The sequence below is a fragment of the Labeo rohita genome, chromosome 7 (assembly GCF_022985175.1).
Source record: "Labeo rohita strain BAU-BD-2019 chromosome 7, IGBB_LRoh.1.0, whole genome shotgun sequence".
Lineage (NCBI taxonomy): Eukaryota > Metazoa > Chordata > Actinopteri > Cypriniformes > Cyprinidae > Labeo > Labeo rohita.
In genome coordinates this window covers 7,571,846-7,588,792 of record NC_066875.1, presented here as the reverse complement: position 1 = coordinate 7,588,792, position 16,947 = coordinate 7,571,846, and the positions used below count along the sequence as shown (strand labels likewise).

The 16,947-nt window shown below is 34.6% G+C and overlaps 1 protein-coding gene across 1 annotated transcript in view; it reads right to left on the bottom strand.

Annotated features, from left to right (window-relative positions):
- Positions 1-16,947, bottom strand: part of galnt18b (UDP-N-acetyl-alpha-D-galactosamine:polypeptide N-acetylgalactosaminyltransferase 18b) — a 122,532-nt gene that overhangs the window by 11,801 nt on the left and 93,784 nt on the right. Inside the window, exons 8-9 of the mRNA XM_051114617.1 lie at positions 14,187-14,324; positions 12,766-12,861 (exon numbers count right to left, since the gene is read on the bottom strand). Of these exons, the coding sequence (XP_050970574.1) occupies positions 12,766-12,861; positions 14,187-14,324 (234 nt within the window). The remainder of the gene's footprint in view (positions 1-12,765; positions 12,862-14,186; positions 14,325-16,947) is intronic.

Sequence of the window (16,947 nt, the reverse complement as noted above, 5' to 3'; positions counted from 1 at the left end):
ACATTTAGGCTGCAACGTAAACTGTGGAAAAGAAGATCATTTGAGAAACATCTCAGTATTTTGGTGAACTATCTATTTAAAGAAGAAGTCCACTTCCAAAACAAAAAATCACATATAATGTACTCACCCCCTTGTCATCCAAGATATCCATGTCTTTCTTTCTTAAGTTGTAAAGAAATTATGTTTTTTTAGGAAAACATTTCTGCATTTTTCTCCATATGTGACCCTGGACCACAAAACCAGTCTTAAGTCGCTGGGGTTTATTTGTAGCAATAGCCAAAAATACATAGTATGGGTCAAAATTATAGATTTTTCTTTTATGGCAAAAATCATTAGGAAATTAAGTAAAGATCATGTTCCATTAAGATATTTTGTAAAATTCCTACTGTAAATGTATGAAAACTTAATTTTTGATTAGTAATATACATTGTTAAGAACATTATTTGAAGAATTTTAAAGGTGATTTTCTCAATATTTTGATTTTTTTGCACCCTCAGATTCCTGATTTTTAAATAGTTGTATCTCGGCCAGATATTGTCCTATCATAACAAACCATACATCAATTTTGAAAAAATGACCCTTACGACTGGTTTTGTGATCCAGGGTCACATATAATGGACTGCTATGGTGCCCTGATTTTGAACTTGTAAAATGCAGTTTAAATGCAGCTTGAAACAATGCCAAATGCGGTTGTAAATGATCCCAGCCGAGGAAGAAGGGTCTTATCTAGGAAAACCATTGTTTATTTTTATTTAAAAAAAATACAATTTAAATACTTTTTAATCTCAAACGCTCATCTTGCCTTTCTCTCCCTGAACTCTGTGTATTCTGACTCATGACAGTTAGTGTATGTCGAAAAACTCCAATCGTATTTTCTCCCTCAACTTCAAAGATCATTTAAAAATCATCCTACATTGCTGCAGAAGTACCGATCCAGTCTTTGCAAAGTGAACATGCAAAGAAGATCAAACACCCTTAACAGAAATGGTAAAACAGCGATATAGGATGATTTCGAAGTTGAGGGAGAACATGAGATGGGAGTTTTTCGACATACCCTAACTGTTATGAACCGGAACAAAAACAGTCCAGGCAGAGTATGACAAGACCAGCGTTTGACATTAAAAAGTGTATAAATCGTTTTTTTAAATTGATTATTTTTATTAAAATAACCAATCGTTTTGCTAGATAAGGCCCTTCTTTCTCAGCTGGGATCGTTTACAACTGCATTTGGGATCGTTTGAAGACGCATTTTGGAAGTTCAAAATCGGGGCACCATAGCAGTCCATTATATGGAGAAAAATTTCTTTACGACTGAAGAAAGAAAGACATGAACATCTTGGATGACAATGGAGCGAGTACATTATATGTAAATCTTTGTAAAATCTTTTGGAAGTGGACTTCTCCTTTATGTTTTTATTATTATTTTATTTTATTTTTTTAATGAAATGTTACTCTAAATAAGAGATTAAATCTGCCAAGAGGTGGCGGTAAATGTCTTAATCAATTATTCACGATTAGTTTAAAACGCAGATTCGTTGAGAGACTAAACGCTGCTGTGTTGCTCAGAGACAGGCAACAATTCTGCTATGGCTTCAAAGGTAATATGTTTTCTGCAAAATTGAGCAAAAACACATAATATTGTGTTTAAAATATAACAAAATATCAACTTCTTATTTACTGAACTGTTGTATAAAATCACATTTAAGCTTGTGATAGATCAGGACAAAATCAGCACTCGTGTCATATTGCTCTTGCTGCCCGTGTGATATCATATGATATGTGATATATAAATATGAAACAAAACACATACAGGGGCCTTTTTTTTGCACCAATATTTTAAATATGCATAACTGCATTTGTGGAGTTGTTGCCCTGCATCATATTTGTCAACAGTCAACTTTATGAAATATAAGATGACCTGCAGGTCTGTGGGCAGGGCCAGTGCGTTAACTGCATTAAAATATTTTAATAGCGCTACTTTTCATAACTAATTAATTAAGTTAAGGTATTAAACTAACAGCTCTAGTTTTTATCTCACATTTGCTTTTGTTAATACTTTCAGTCAGAGTTTAATGCAGGGGCACCATTGACTGTATCATTTTGCTGCGATGCGTACAAATGATACATTGCCACAGTCAAACTTAACAGTTTCTGAGAACATTATCTCACTATTTAGCACCAGTCACTGAGCATTTCACTTTAAAAGTGCCATGAAATGTGAACTAATGGGATGCTTGCAGGATTTGATGTGAGAGGAAATGACCATTGTGTCACAGAAGGCGTGCCAAACCTGTCAAGGATTCATAAGGAAGGACTGTTAATTGTGTTGTTGATGTAATTTCCTATGATGGAAGGAGTGTCAATGTGTGAGCCAGAAACACCAGTGGCATCTGTCTGAAGATTTACCGGCAGTCACTCCAGATGGCCTGCAGGAGCTCAAACCTTCAATGACATGTAGGATGAAGAGACTTGGAAGCCATTAATGTGTGTAGTGCATGTTTCTGTGTGGCTGAACGTGTGTAGAGAGAAGGTGAGCATAAGGGGAGCAGCCAAGGGGCTAAAAAACATCTGGCAGACATGTCAGGCTAGTCTCTCCCGAGCCATCCTGGTCGAGGCAATCGCTGCTTAAGTCACAAACTTAACATTGCTTGTTGTCTCATGCATAAAAAAGAATTCACCCATGAATAAATTCTTCAAATGTGCTGTTATAATGGAAGCTCTGAAGCGAAAATGCAGTAGAAAAGTCTAGAGCGCACCATTTGTTGCTCCTTAAGTTTGTAGAGAGCTGTGAGCAGCGGGTTAAGAGGCAGGTGAGTTTTTCTTCTGAAGGATTTTCTCTTGTTTAAAGTTCAGTTCCTCTGGCAAGCTTTAGTTTCAAAAGATAATATTACCAAAGTGTTGTAACAGAAAACTCTTTCTCTTGATGATATTTGGGTTGAGAAAAAGACTTCAGGCTTTTAGACCAGTCCCAGGTCGGTACTACGCATTATTCGACATGCATAAAGGTAAAAATAATTGGATATAAAGAAAATAGGTTAATGGTGCTGATTCACCTATTTAAAATAAAATAAACTTTTTTAAAAAGGAAAAAAGGCCTCTGAAGTCAACATTAAAATGAACCATTTCAGTTTCTTAAGATGGTACATGTTCCTGGAAACCTCCTTTTCCCCTAATGTGTTTTTCCTAAATCAACCTTTCTTTTCAGCTGATAACAAATTTCAGCAGACCCCCTAATATTGTGTATGTTCTTTCAGCCTGGTCTTATTGTTTCGTACGTAGCTATTACTATGTAATATTTAGAAGTACCAAACTTACATTTTTGTTTAGAAAGCATAAAAATGGCTATGTATTTTTAGCGAAAAATCTTAAAATATTGTTTAAAAATGTATATCATTAGGATATTTGTATTAATGCATTTTTATCATTTTATCAAGAAGCAATTTAGATTTTTAGACCCCTTAATCCACCCCAAACCTAAACCTGCCTATTTTATAGCGAATATAGAAAGATATAAAATGTAATTGACCGAATCATGTAGGGAAATCTGAAGATTTTGATTACAGCGCACAAATAAAAAGAATTCCTTTTGTATTTATGTTGCGTATTTAGTGTGTTTTATGGTTCTATTGTCAGTCACAGCATGTCAGAGGAAACATCTTTTGTGTCCCATGGCAAACAAAGTAAATATTACATGATAACTAATGACTAAACAATTGCAGAAATGTTATACATTTTAAGGGTTTAAAAAAAAAAAAAGGTTAAGTTAACGTGTTACTACCCTGCCTTAAAATTGTTTAGACAAAGAGTTTAGTCAACTCCAATTAAGTTTAGCCAACTTGAAATGTTAAGTTGTACTAAGTGACAACTTATTTGTGTTGATATTTGTGTTGACTAAACTTACAATTTTAAGGCAGTGGGGTAACAAATTAGGTTGAAACCAAAACATTTTTACAGTGTGGTGGCAGCAGAAATCACATAACAGAATAACGAAAATAAGTAAACTGAATAAATACAGCTGAAAACGTAATGCCAGTGATATGACAACTGAATCCAATAATAATACAATTAATTCTGCAATTTCAATATTCATAAAGATTCATTTTTAAGTCAGTAAAATTGTTTACAATTCCATTGTAAAACAAAATTGCGTTTTAGGTGTTGTCAATATGTTAGTATTGTACGTTAAAATGCTGAAAATACGTCATTATTGTATGTTTAGATGCTGTAAATACATCAGTATTGTAGTGTATTTTACATAAAATGTTGTAGAACCACATTTTATGTAAAATACATACGTATTATCATGAGATCACATTGGTTCTTTATGTGATAATATAACTTAATGTAAATAATTCAGAATTTAAACTGAATCCCTGGGCCACGCTTTAAAACCCCCCTGACCATGCACATATTTATGGCCGTAATAAAAAGTCGTAATAAAAAATAATGTTAACCAGTTGCCACTTATCAGTTTACAGCATGTACTGTTTTATGCCTCCATTTTTGTTAAACAAGCCTTTCAAAAATCAAATGTCAGCTTATTAATGCTAGTTAATAATAATCATCAAAAACAATTTTTCTTTTTTTTTTCTTGTATAATGATCAGTAAAGACAAAAGGTAAATCTGAAGGTCAAAAACAGCAAATTACAGCATATCATGAAAATAATGAAAAGCACAGCCATTTATCTAAAAGCCCTGGCCTGATCTACAGCATTCAGAGAAAAACAAGGACAGCAAGTCAGTGCAATTCCATTGCAATTATCATGCTGGTTGGAACTGTTAATAGAACAGCACCTCAAAGGGAAACCACGCTGACCACCTCATGTCCTAATGATGACTCACATTCTCATTACACCAGTGTTAGTGCTGCATTACTGAAAGAAAATCATAATTTATGACGTTTTACTTTGATTTTGTAATGGCAATTATTAATTTTGATTGACAGAATTTACATTTCATATATTATACTTATTTTATGTGGTATTTTGATGTCCATTCTCATTCCCTAATCAAATAGAGCTGTCACTGAATATTTTAACATGACGGATTTGATGTCTTGATTCTTGTGGTCTTGGTCATGAGACCTCTTATGATCACATAAACCTGGCCTTGGCTCGGATCTTGGTCTCATTACTCAATGCCTTGGTCTGGACCAAGGTCCTAGGGGTTTGGTCTTGACTGTCATTGCAAAATAAATCTTTTGTGTCTATGTCAATGTACCATCTTTTTGAGCTCTATTACGAGAAATAAAAACTACTTCACTAGATTATGTGAAACAAAAACTACCATCTATCATACTGTTCAGACTCACTTCTCAAAGGAATTGTATTTTTCTTCTTAAAAGTTCTTAAAAGACTATTTTAATTAACTAAAGAACCTTTTGTCCACTGTAAAGAACCTTTTGTGCAATGGAAAATGTTCCATGAATGTTAAAGGGGTCATCGGATGCTATTTTCCACAAGTTGATATGATTCATTAGGGTCTTAATGAAAAGTCTAGAATATATTTTGGTTAAAAATTCTCAAAGGTAGTGTAAAACAACACCCTTTTTACCTTGCCAAAATCAGCTCTGCAAAAATCATCTCATTCTGATGGATTGCTCCTTTAAATGCAAATGAGCTCTGCTCGCCCCGCCCCTCTCTTATCTATGTGGAGTGACGAGCAGTGCTCTGAGAGATTGTTTACTTTAGCCGCATTTAGCTGCAAAACTTGCTAACTTGCACAATATTAGGACAGGTGATTGCAGAGATTCATGAAAAATCCTTATACTCACTTCTGCTGTAGGTGAAGCTGGATCATGAATGATTTGTGCGAACATATTTTGAACATATTTTGATTTGTCTGTGACTGGTTACAATGCTCAATCTCTACAAAAAAATCAAAAATCAAATAAATAAATAAATAAATAAATAAATAAATAAAAATAACACTGAAGCATCATTTTGAGTCAGGAGTAGAGCTAAATGCAGTGGTTTACATATTTCAGTCCCATTGAATCACAGAAGCCATATTCATAATCTTAATTATTATTTCAGCTAAATGTCAAGCAAACGTCTGCTTCAAAAATGACAGCAGGTTGCAGTAGCTGTCACCTAGCACTGCTGTTTCACAAACCTTTCCTGAACAGTGTGCTATTCTCAGAACGGAGGGAGTGAAGGGTCTGAACTAATCTCCTTGGGAACAGCTCTGTCTCACCATATTTTACATGTTCAGTAGTGTGTTCATGTGTGCACACGTTTGAGACGTTTGCCAAGAACTTCCTGTTTTTGTATGAGCTCCATTGTCAGAAAACCCCCATCCCTGCTGTTCAGAAGGAAAAAACAAGTCTGCCTGCACTGCGTTTTGCACATACTTCAAATGTTAGGAAAGTCACACCTTTGGAGAGAACCAGATGCTGCTTTCTAAAGAACATTGAGATGTTAGAAATGGAAATGGAAATTGTTGTTGTTGTTGTCAAAGGGTCATCGTATTGCTGTCATTAGCATAAAAAGTATCATTAGCTATTTTCTTTTGTATTCTTAAAAGGTAATATGCTGATGTGGAAATATTTTTGTGAAATCTCCTTCAAAAGCACTGCTTTTCAGTTGAGTCCTGATTATAAACTCCACAGGGGATTTCAGATAGGTAAGACAAAGCCAATCTGGATGTGACAACAACAGAACAGAAACAGAGAGAGAGAAAAAAAAAAATTGACTATTATTGCCTACAAATCATCAACCTAGCACAAAAATAATAGCATATTCCACAGATCAACAAAATGCAATATGCTATTATTCATTCTATACAATGTCTTCAGTTCAGACTTCTAATTTATTTACTTTTTTCATAGACAATTTTATTTGTATTTATTTTTTGCTTATTATTTATTTATTTTATTATTTGTTTCAAGTCTCTTGTTTCCTCCCCAGTCATTTTGCCTGGCCTTGGTGAAGATTTTATAACTTCTTCCTCTAGTTCTGCTATATTCTGAACTATTCTGAAGTCTCAGCAATCAATAAAACAATGCAAAAGGTGTCCTGACTATAAAATGCACACTTGTATTGTAAATCTGTGTTTACCACTGAAATTAAATAATTGGCAACAGTGTTGAAAAGTAAAAGTAATGCATTACAATATTGTGTTACTCCCTAAAAAAAGTAACTAATTACGTTACTTAGTTCCTTTTTTGGAAAGTAATGCATTACGTTACTTTTGCGTTTCTTTTTAAATCTGGGCAGGGCTTGCTTATTTATTTTTCATTAAAAAAGTTCTATTTTTTGCAAATGTAAAAGCCCTTTCACACCAAAAGCTTCAAGCTGAAGGAAAAGCAAATTCATGTCTGTACAGCAGATTAATCAAGTAATTTTTACTTATTATGGTTGAATTGGACTATCGAAGGCCAGCAGCAAAGACAGTGGTTCATAAAACGGGATTAAATACAGAAATATACACATATATGTAATATTTGTATTATTTAACATATTTAATTCCAGGTTTGCATCACATTCAAAGTTTTTATTCATTTTGAGGAATACTGAAGTTTTTTTTTTTTTTTTTTTGTAAGTGAGATGAATTAATGCATGTTCACATTTAGTCTAGAACTAAAGTAACATCTTACTCCTGATTCCTCTCAACACTGGGACAGGAGAGCTTTCAATCAATAAATAGGGGAAAAAAGTAACAGGTGTTACTTGTAACGCATCACCCCCAACACTGATTGGCAATGCTATAATCATACAGTCACATACTGCATCTGTAAATACTCACGCTCTTTGACAAGTTACTGTAATAGCAAAAAGCGTAAACTATCTGTTCTTGGTAAACCACTGTGTTTAAGTTGTCAGTATGACGTAAACGCATTTACACATCTATTGTATGTTTGTAGGTTGCACTACAAATAATCATGATCCATCATTCTGATGGACTGGGTTATGTATTTAGATAATATGTATGCTATGCTATTTATGCTCTAATGGTAATAATTAAAGCCTTTGTCATTTTCAAATCATATGCTGCCTTCATGTGCACCTGGGAAATCAAAAGCTACAGCTCGTCACGCATTAATGTTTGAAACATAACACAGCAGTAGACTAAACAAAATAATTATATTGTGAACAATAAACACAAATACTACATCTCAATTCAAAATCAGGAATATTATTCATTTATATCATTTATTTATATACAGTACGGTATAAAAAAAAACATGAAAATTGAGTGAAAATAATAAAACATGAAAACTGAGTGACTGAGTGGCCTTTTAAAATTACTAAACTACAGCATGCAAAATAATTAGGAAAATCATTCATTATAATTCACTACAGACTTCTACAGACCTCTCTCTTTTTATCTAGATAACGGATATTATATACAATATTATAGATCAGTGTTTCTGCAATGTTTCAAATCAACACAATTAATAGTGCCTATAAATTGAATGTTTTAAATACACAACTGTCATTAAATCTCATAACTCACTGAATATTGCTTGTGCCACTACTAGTTATTTTTATTTATTTATTTGTTTGTTTGTTTATTGTATAACCTCCTGAGACCCGGGGGAATTTTTTTTTCATGTCATTATATTGTTTAGAGCATTAAAAATGTTAAATAAATACATAAAATAAATAAATAAGGTATTTAAGGTATATCATTCAAAAGTTATGCTATGTCCTTAGTAGAATTTTATACAAAATAAAGTAGTTATTAGTAGTAATTTATACAAAATAAATAAACAAATAAATAAAAAGACATGAATAAACATGCAAAGGCAAAAACATTTTTTTAAGATGAGTCTTAACTATGTTATAACAGAATGATGTTATATACCATTTTTCTTTATGCAAAATGTGTGTAAAATGGCCATAAACAGGTTTTCTCATTATATTCCGTTTATAAACTAAATATAATTTGCATATTAATGTGTTTTTGGGTCAGGTAATGCAAAAAGAAGTGTAATAATGGGAGCAATTATTGACAAGATTTTCATAATATACAATATTTAACAGGAATACTGAAATATAATTGTTTTCCTTATTCATTTGTTGTGTCTCCCAAAATGCATAATAAACATGCTTTTAGTCCCGGTGTCCTCTTATGAAGACCAAGGAGAGGAAGTGGTCGTGGTGAAACATCCAAATTAAGTATCTTTGAAAAGCCCTGAATGTGCTCTGTACAGGATGTCCAGATTTAAAACTGTGGCATGTACAGTCTCAGAGAAATTCACTAAAATATAATGTCCTCACATGAGGATGCAGGGTCTGGGAAGTTTTTATGCAATTCAAACAGATAAATCTCAGATTTAGGCCTGAATATTTTTGAGGGTGTATGCTTATAAACTGCCAACATATAAAGACATGCAAATGACTTTTTCTCCTTTTGTGATTATGTGTTTTTCAATATCATTTTAAGTGCAGTTAAAATCACAGCCAAGCATTAACAAAATATTCTGTAACACTGTCACTGTCACATTAATAAACACCATTGTTATATTTCCATATTTGATGTTTGGGCCGCCTCCGACTACCCTCAGAGTCTCAAAGATATTAGCAGAAAGCTCTGGAAAATCAAACAGCCACCTCTGCACAAAAACACTTATGACTATCATCCAGCCCACTCTTTCTGTCGCTCTATTGTGCGTGTTTCTGACCGTGCACTGTGTGTTTCTCATATGAAGGCAAAGTGCACTACTTCAAACTAATTTGTGGATGAGGTTTTAATACTCACAGTACAGACAACATAAAGTAATAACCACCAAGACAAACATTTTCATTGCTCAATTATAGCTCTGGAAACTTAGTGGAGTTCTCAGTTATTCCTTATTACATCTCAAATGTTTTTTTATAAAATCTAAGAAGAACAAAATCCATTTGCTCTCTATTTAATCTCACTGATGTCTGGGTGAAACAATTCACATACTAAAGAGATCTTATTTGTGATTTTTCTTTTCTAAGGACACAGACAGTAAATTAGATTAGCTTTTTTTTTGTTTTTGTTTTTTGCTATCCATAATATCCATAATTATGTGTTGTCTGGGCACGTAACTGTTTATCTGTATTAGCTAGATTATTTTTCCTCTCTGTTTCAACAGAAAACAGAATTCATAAAAATGTTCAAAACCAGAAGAAAATGGCAAACACAACATTTCTCTTTCCTTTTAGTAAGCTGTTGAAAACAAGCTACATCTGCTGGAAAATTCCTTGGTGATTTGTGAGCCTAACAATTCATCAGCATTGAAAAAACAAATTTCTCACCTATAATTTTTTTATAGCCTAAAGCTACTGCAACCAAACTCTTTCTTGTGTGCTGGTTTTGTTCTGGGAATCATCATGCTTCCGTAACCTCTTCCCTTTCTCATTCAGCCCCTTCTCTGCTGGATCAGGTATCGCAGCACCTTCTATCACTTGTTGTTCACCCTTTTCCTGCCCTTTACCATTTGGAGTGGCTTCATCAGCTCTAGTGCTGCTCTCTGACTCTCTCTGAGGATGTGAGAGCACTACAGGTCCTTCCATGTCACACCTGAAACCTTTCTGTTTCCTTTCTCTCTAAATATTACATTATCAAATGTATCTTTTAATAATTTGACCATAATATTCAGGTAATTTTGCAGACCACGAGAGATTATTTGGTCAACGACATCATTGTTTCCTGAAAGAAGCTACAAAAAGGGGTTTTGCAGGGCATTTTTGAAACAAGCTGGACATGTCAAGATAACCTGTACTCTACTGAACATTACAGAAGAACATTAAAGAACAGAGCCTTCCTCAGCAGGTCGACAATTGGGAACATGACTAGTAAAGAGCTGTTTCACAAATGTGCAACAAAATTGGTGATAGGATTTGTGCACCAGTGCCTAAGAATGGTTTTGAACATTTCGGCATTCGCTGATCCATCTTCTAGGAACTTTTCAAATGTTCACATTTTTCTGCTTTTAAACAGTTTTAAATGTTACATTAAAACATTACACTATAATATTTTAAAGATACATTTATTAGTGCCGACAATTTAATGCCAAAATTCCTTTTAAGCACATCTGTACTTTTATTATTTGTCCCGTTTTTTGTAATGTCTGTTGTGTTAATGTTTTATGTTAATGTTTAGCAAAATACATCAAATAAAAGTTAATTAGGGCTGTTAGAGTTTTTAAACTTTTAATCAAATTAATGATATGGCAATCAATTAAGCTAAATGTAAAAATGTAACCCCTATTATGCCAATATATTAAAAGTTGGACATATCCAACTTTACCTGCATACGGCACACTCATGTAAAGCAAAATGTATTAATGTATATAGCAAATCTCAGCTGCATAAATCTTTACATTATTGCAAATATTTAAACTGTATCATTTACACCTCTCTATATGGGTCATTCTATGGAAAAGTCCATTTTTTTTTTTGTCCCTAGAAATATTACACTTGAAAAACACTTTAGGGTTACAATTTCTTTATGTTTGAAAATATGTTATTTGAACAATTGCACCTTCTTGAGCCATTAATGTGACAATATTTGTTTTTAACCCTTAAATGCATACCTCGGGTCTTTAGCGACCCAGGACGTCATTTATTACCCTCTCCCTCCTTCAATTTTGACATCAGCTTTCTTAGTATTCCTCAATCTATTCATTATGAACAATAAAACAAGAAAAAATATATAAAATATAAAATGATGTCTGTTTTTTGAGTAATTTTATGTGAAAAGTGTATGGTTGCTAGAGACCCGAGGTGTGTAATAGTGTAAGTATATTTGTCGTGAGCAAAAATATGTAAATATCTGATGACATTCAATTCACCTTTATTCCTCGTGGTGGCACTGTTTGATTGACAATAATGACGTGATGTTTCACTGGTAATTATCGCAGGCATAAAATAAAAGAATATCATCAGCAAAATTTGAACTAGTTTGAATGGCTTTCCTGCAGAGCAATTACTGTATGCAATAAAATATAAATATCTTTGTTTTTTAATGGTGGATTTGGTGAATAAGCCGCCAGTGATCAAACTATTGATTTTGTCACTGAAAACCATAGTTTTGCAAATATGGTTAAGACCGCAAATATGAGCCAGATGTTGAATGTACTGAAAGTGCGCTCAGACGATGACGGCGATGGTAAATCATCTGCTCAATTGAACCCTTCTAAGTTCAAAAGGTTACGAAATATGCTTTATTTTATTCTTCTGTAATTGTTCTTAAAATGTCAAGAGAGTTTTTTGCTATTGCAGCAGTTAGAGATCCATCTGTGCTGGATATATAGGTCTGGGTCACTAAAGACCTGAATATGTAATAGTGATTGGCAAAACAGTCATGCATTTAAGGGTTAAATTAATTATATAGAATTCCAAGCACCACAAAACCGCTCGTCCCCACAGCAATGTACAGAAATTTAAAGACCCATATAAAGTTGTATGTATCCATCCGAACATATAGTACATACAACATACATATACTAGCAAATCTCAACTCTTTTTCATTTGGTTGCAAAATGCAATTATATTATCATCCAACTCTTTATATAAAGTTGTGTATACTTACGTAGGGTGATATATACTATAGAGCAAATCTAAACTGTATTTGTGTTCCAAAGATGAGCAAAGGTCTTACGGGTTTGTAACGTCATGAGGGATAATGAGTAATTAATGACAGAATTTTAATTTTTGTGTGAACTATGCCTTTAACATCACTAAATGCATTAAATTGACAGCCCTAATACAACACCAACAGACAAGAGAACCAATGTCACAGTCACTCCACTGATGCAGGTGAACAGAGCGAGAAAGGCAACTCACCTGAGGTGTCATCCCGTGACAGAGGTAAAGGATGGGAATGTTGTCAGTGTCTGGCCCTTGGTCGAGACACAAGTCAGTCTTCAGAGAGTTTCTCAGCTGAGAGGAAAATAAAACGGACCGTTTAGCATCAAGAGAATTAAGTGGACAATCAAGCGCTTGTCATTTTTGCTGTCGCCCCTCTATTTCACATACAGCAGATAAAACTCAAGGCTGTTTCGCACTTGCATCATAATGCGGTTCAATTCTCTTCCTAATTACAGGTTCTAATTATAAAATTCATTTTCATAAGTGTATGCACACTCATGAATCATCTAAATGATATTCCAGCCAAAGTCCTCGGTGAAGTAAAAGAGCCGTACTGTCACGCCTTCCACGAATAACTTGAACTCGTTGCGCTTCTGTTTTCCAGACTTTACCTCCAGAGTATAAAGCGCCTATTAGTAAAATCATTTCATGCAGAGCCTCAAAAACAATTTCCCTCCATAGGCTTCAAAGCGTATTGCAACTGTTACGTCTAATGAAAATAATGTTTAAACACATGGCTGTATCAGTGACAACAGAATTCCTAGCGGAGGACTTCAATGGATCGTATCTCTGTTTTGGCATTTTCCGTTGGATTCAGCTGAATACTGCTGTGCCTTTTATCACTGCGTGCTGAATTTCCAGCCAACGTGATTGACAGGCTCATCAAATGCAGTCACTCAGAGTAAAGTAATGAGGGCGAGAGCTATTTCTGAGCCCTTTACTCCCAGAATTCATTTCAATAAGGCTGACCTATTTTCCACAGTTTCTTCCTTTTAAATTGTGCCTATGAAAACACATATGATGAAATCAAGCACAGAATGAACACCTCAACCAGACAGCCTGTTTTTGCATCAATACTGAGACAAGTGCGTTATTACTTAGCCTAGTAGGAAATAAAAAGCGAACGAATTGTTTGGACTTGACATGGCTAATAAAAACAGTACGGGTGAGTCGCGCTCCGATGGCTAGCGGTGCGTTGCGCAGGCATCATTTTGTCAAGCAAATTGGAAAATCCTCTTCAGGCGCCTTGGACGGAACGGCGAGTGGGTGTCACACGTGGCGAGCGCTGCTCTCAAATCCTGCCTCAATGGTACAATATCTGGGCATTCACAATGAGCTGTAGCTTATTCAGCACTCGCAGGAGCTGCGGTTAAAGCATTAGCCGTGTGGAGAGAAACTGTCTTGCGACTGCCGCTGCTCTGACTGGACTAATCTTTTCACATACAGGCTTTTATTACACACAATTTGATTCCAGATAACACTGCACTGCTGGGAAATGAATCTATCTGACAAGATGTACAGTTATTTGCACTGTATTTGAACTCTTTATTTGCTCTTTTCATGTGCTGAGCATTTACAACTGCTTCCGTTTCACTGGGTTTAATATAAATACTCACCACTCCATATGCAATGGTGTCGGTGTACATTCTCATCTCAGGGTAAATGTTCACTAGGTACCAGCGGAAGGTCTTGCACTGCAGTTTTTTTCTCAGTGCTTTCCTTTCTGCAATGTCACCAATGTCTATCCCTGAGTCCTGATGACACACAAACAAACACAAAAAGGTAGAGATACCAATGAGTTTCAAGGGATAGTTTTTTCAACTATCCCTTGAACTGTTTGGTTTCAGTTCACCAACCCTACTACACTCTTAAAAATAAAGGTTCTTTATTGTCACCAATGGCTCTGTGAAGCACCTTGAACATCCATGGAACCTTTCAAATGCAGAAAAGGTTCTTTAAGGTTAAAAAAAGGTTCTTTGGATTTTTGAATTGTTCTTCAAAATTGTTATTTTAGGAACTGTTTACTGAAAGGTTCTTTGGGGAACCAAAAGTGTTTTTTCTATGGCGTCATTGCAAAAACACCCTTTTGGAACCTTTATTTTTAAGAGTGTATGCAATACATTGTTGCTACCTGATCTCATGATAAAAACGTACCTGTGGGAACTTTTTCACAAGATGCAAAACTACATGTTTTCAGGATTAGGCAATCATGTAGCAAATTCAGTGAGAGGTGGTAGTAATTTGGCAGGGGACAACAACGGACGTAACAAGCTTGCTCCGTAGCTCATCCGGCATGGAACTGGATGTAGGAAATCCCGTAAAAAAACATGACTCACAAACAGTGTTGGGCATGTTAATTAAAAAAAAGTAATTCGTTATAGTTACTAGTTATTTCTCACAAATAGTAAGTGAGTTAGAAACTGTGTTACATAATTACAAAAATAACTAATTACCAGGGAAAGTAACTACTGTGTTCAAATATGTCAAATAACCTGGATGCCCCCAATATTAAATATGTTAAATGAAGAAAACATTGTACATTAATCTACACTAAAACAGTAATTTGTTTGATTACTCATTACTGAAAAAAATAACGCCATTAGTAACGCTGTTTATTTATAACACTGTTATTCCCATCACTGCTCATCATAAACAACAAAGTGCAGTATGATGCAAGTAAGGTATGCATTCATCAAATTGTGTATAGACAGCTTTACTGTTTATAAAGAGAGGTTTTTTGTAGAGGTGCTTAAACTCATGCTAGACTGAAGTCAGTCAAAATGTTCTTTGACAGTGTAAATGTTCTTTACACACTTTCTCCGTATAATTAATTTGCTGTTTTGAATAACTGTGAAGGTACAGGTAATAAAAAATAATAATAATAATTCATTACCTCATCCGTGAACATCACTTGTGAATTCCATATATAAAATGACATCAAAGCCTGCAACCATTAGCCTGCATCCGTTAGCTGAAAAAGCCTAAACCTAATGCTTCCGGTCTGGCAGTACGTGGGAAAGGAGATCCATTTTTTTAATGGATGTCAATGAAAGAGAGGCTTTACTACGCTGAATAATAGGCTTTTTAGAGGAAATGGCTTATCATTTAATGAATCAACAGCCTATCTGCTAAACTTCAACATGTTTTACACTAAACAATACTTTTGGACTAAACTATTTTTAGAGTTTACCATGACAAAAATGCTGGTTTAAAAGAGAAGTCACTGACTTTTTGTGACAGGTGGGATTCAGGTGGGATTCACTTCTCATTCATTCCTATGGTATCCGTAAATAGCGACTGAGTGTCACACAACTCTGACTGAAATTCAATGACATCAAGGCTGTAATGTGAATGGTTATTAAGGAACACGTGATCCAAGTTAGCTGTTACACTTTCTCCAATAGTAAGTGTGTTTTCTGCAGAGTGCCTGACGTTTTCAGCCGGCTAAAATCTCAGCCTTACTTTTTAGACAACTGAGTTCTGTTCCATTTGGTAAACTAACAGCAGCTAATAAGCATAAAAATATAAAACACATAACATAATATTTTCTGAATGAAATCCAATGCTTGTTTCTTACTAATTGCCGATTTTTGTTTTGCTCCTTCAAAATATGATGTGCATTTTTGATAATTCTTATTCTCTGAAGACTTAAAGGTAGTCATCCAAAAATGAAGATGGAGAAAATTTTTTTTTCAAGATGCAGGGCTGTGTTATAGCTTTTGTGTTAAATTGTTTCCATTTCTAATTATATTTACATAAATTATTTATAATTGAAGAGTTCAGATGCAAAAACCTTTAAGTCCACCTGACATTTTTCTTTAAAATAAGCATTTTTATCAGGCCCCTATGTATAGGTTTTTATTTAAGTGCTGGTACTTCTGAGGCTGGGATTTAGCAAGTTCGAAGTAAAAGTATTTGATGGACGTATACTATATGTTGAGAGCAGTCACTCAGTATCATTATCTCATTTTTGACCAAGATGGCTTTTAGAGGGTTTTGCATCTGTAGTCATGACTATAATCGTAATTTAGCACAACCTTTTGTCCTCACAATGGAGGAAGAGATTATCGAACTCGAGATATAGAATCAGGCTGAATTGACATATATTATAGTAGTGATTTATGAAAATGCAGCATCGAGCTCCATTCCATAGGAGCTGAAATAGCAAAGAACCTCTCAGTTCATGTTGCTCAGCACACTAGAGTCATGTCTTTGTTCCTGCGTCAACAGTCACTTCCCGCTCTCCCTTTCCCTCCTCTCAACATTCAGCTTGGGTCTGGGAATCTGGTGCAATCTCACGACGCCTTCCGCTTTCACCAGATCTTAATTGCTGTCTCGCTGATAAATGCACGAGCAGGGCCAAAGCTCCCTAAATAA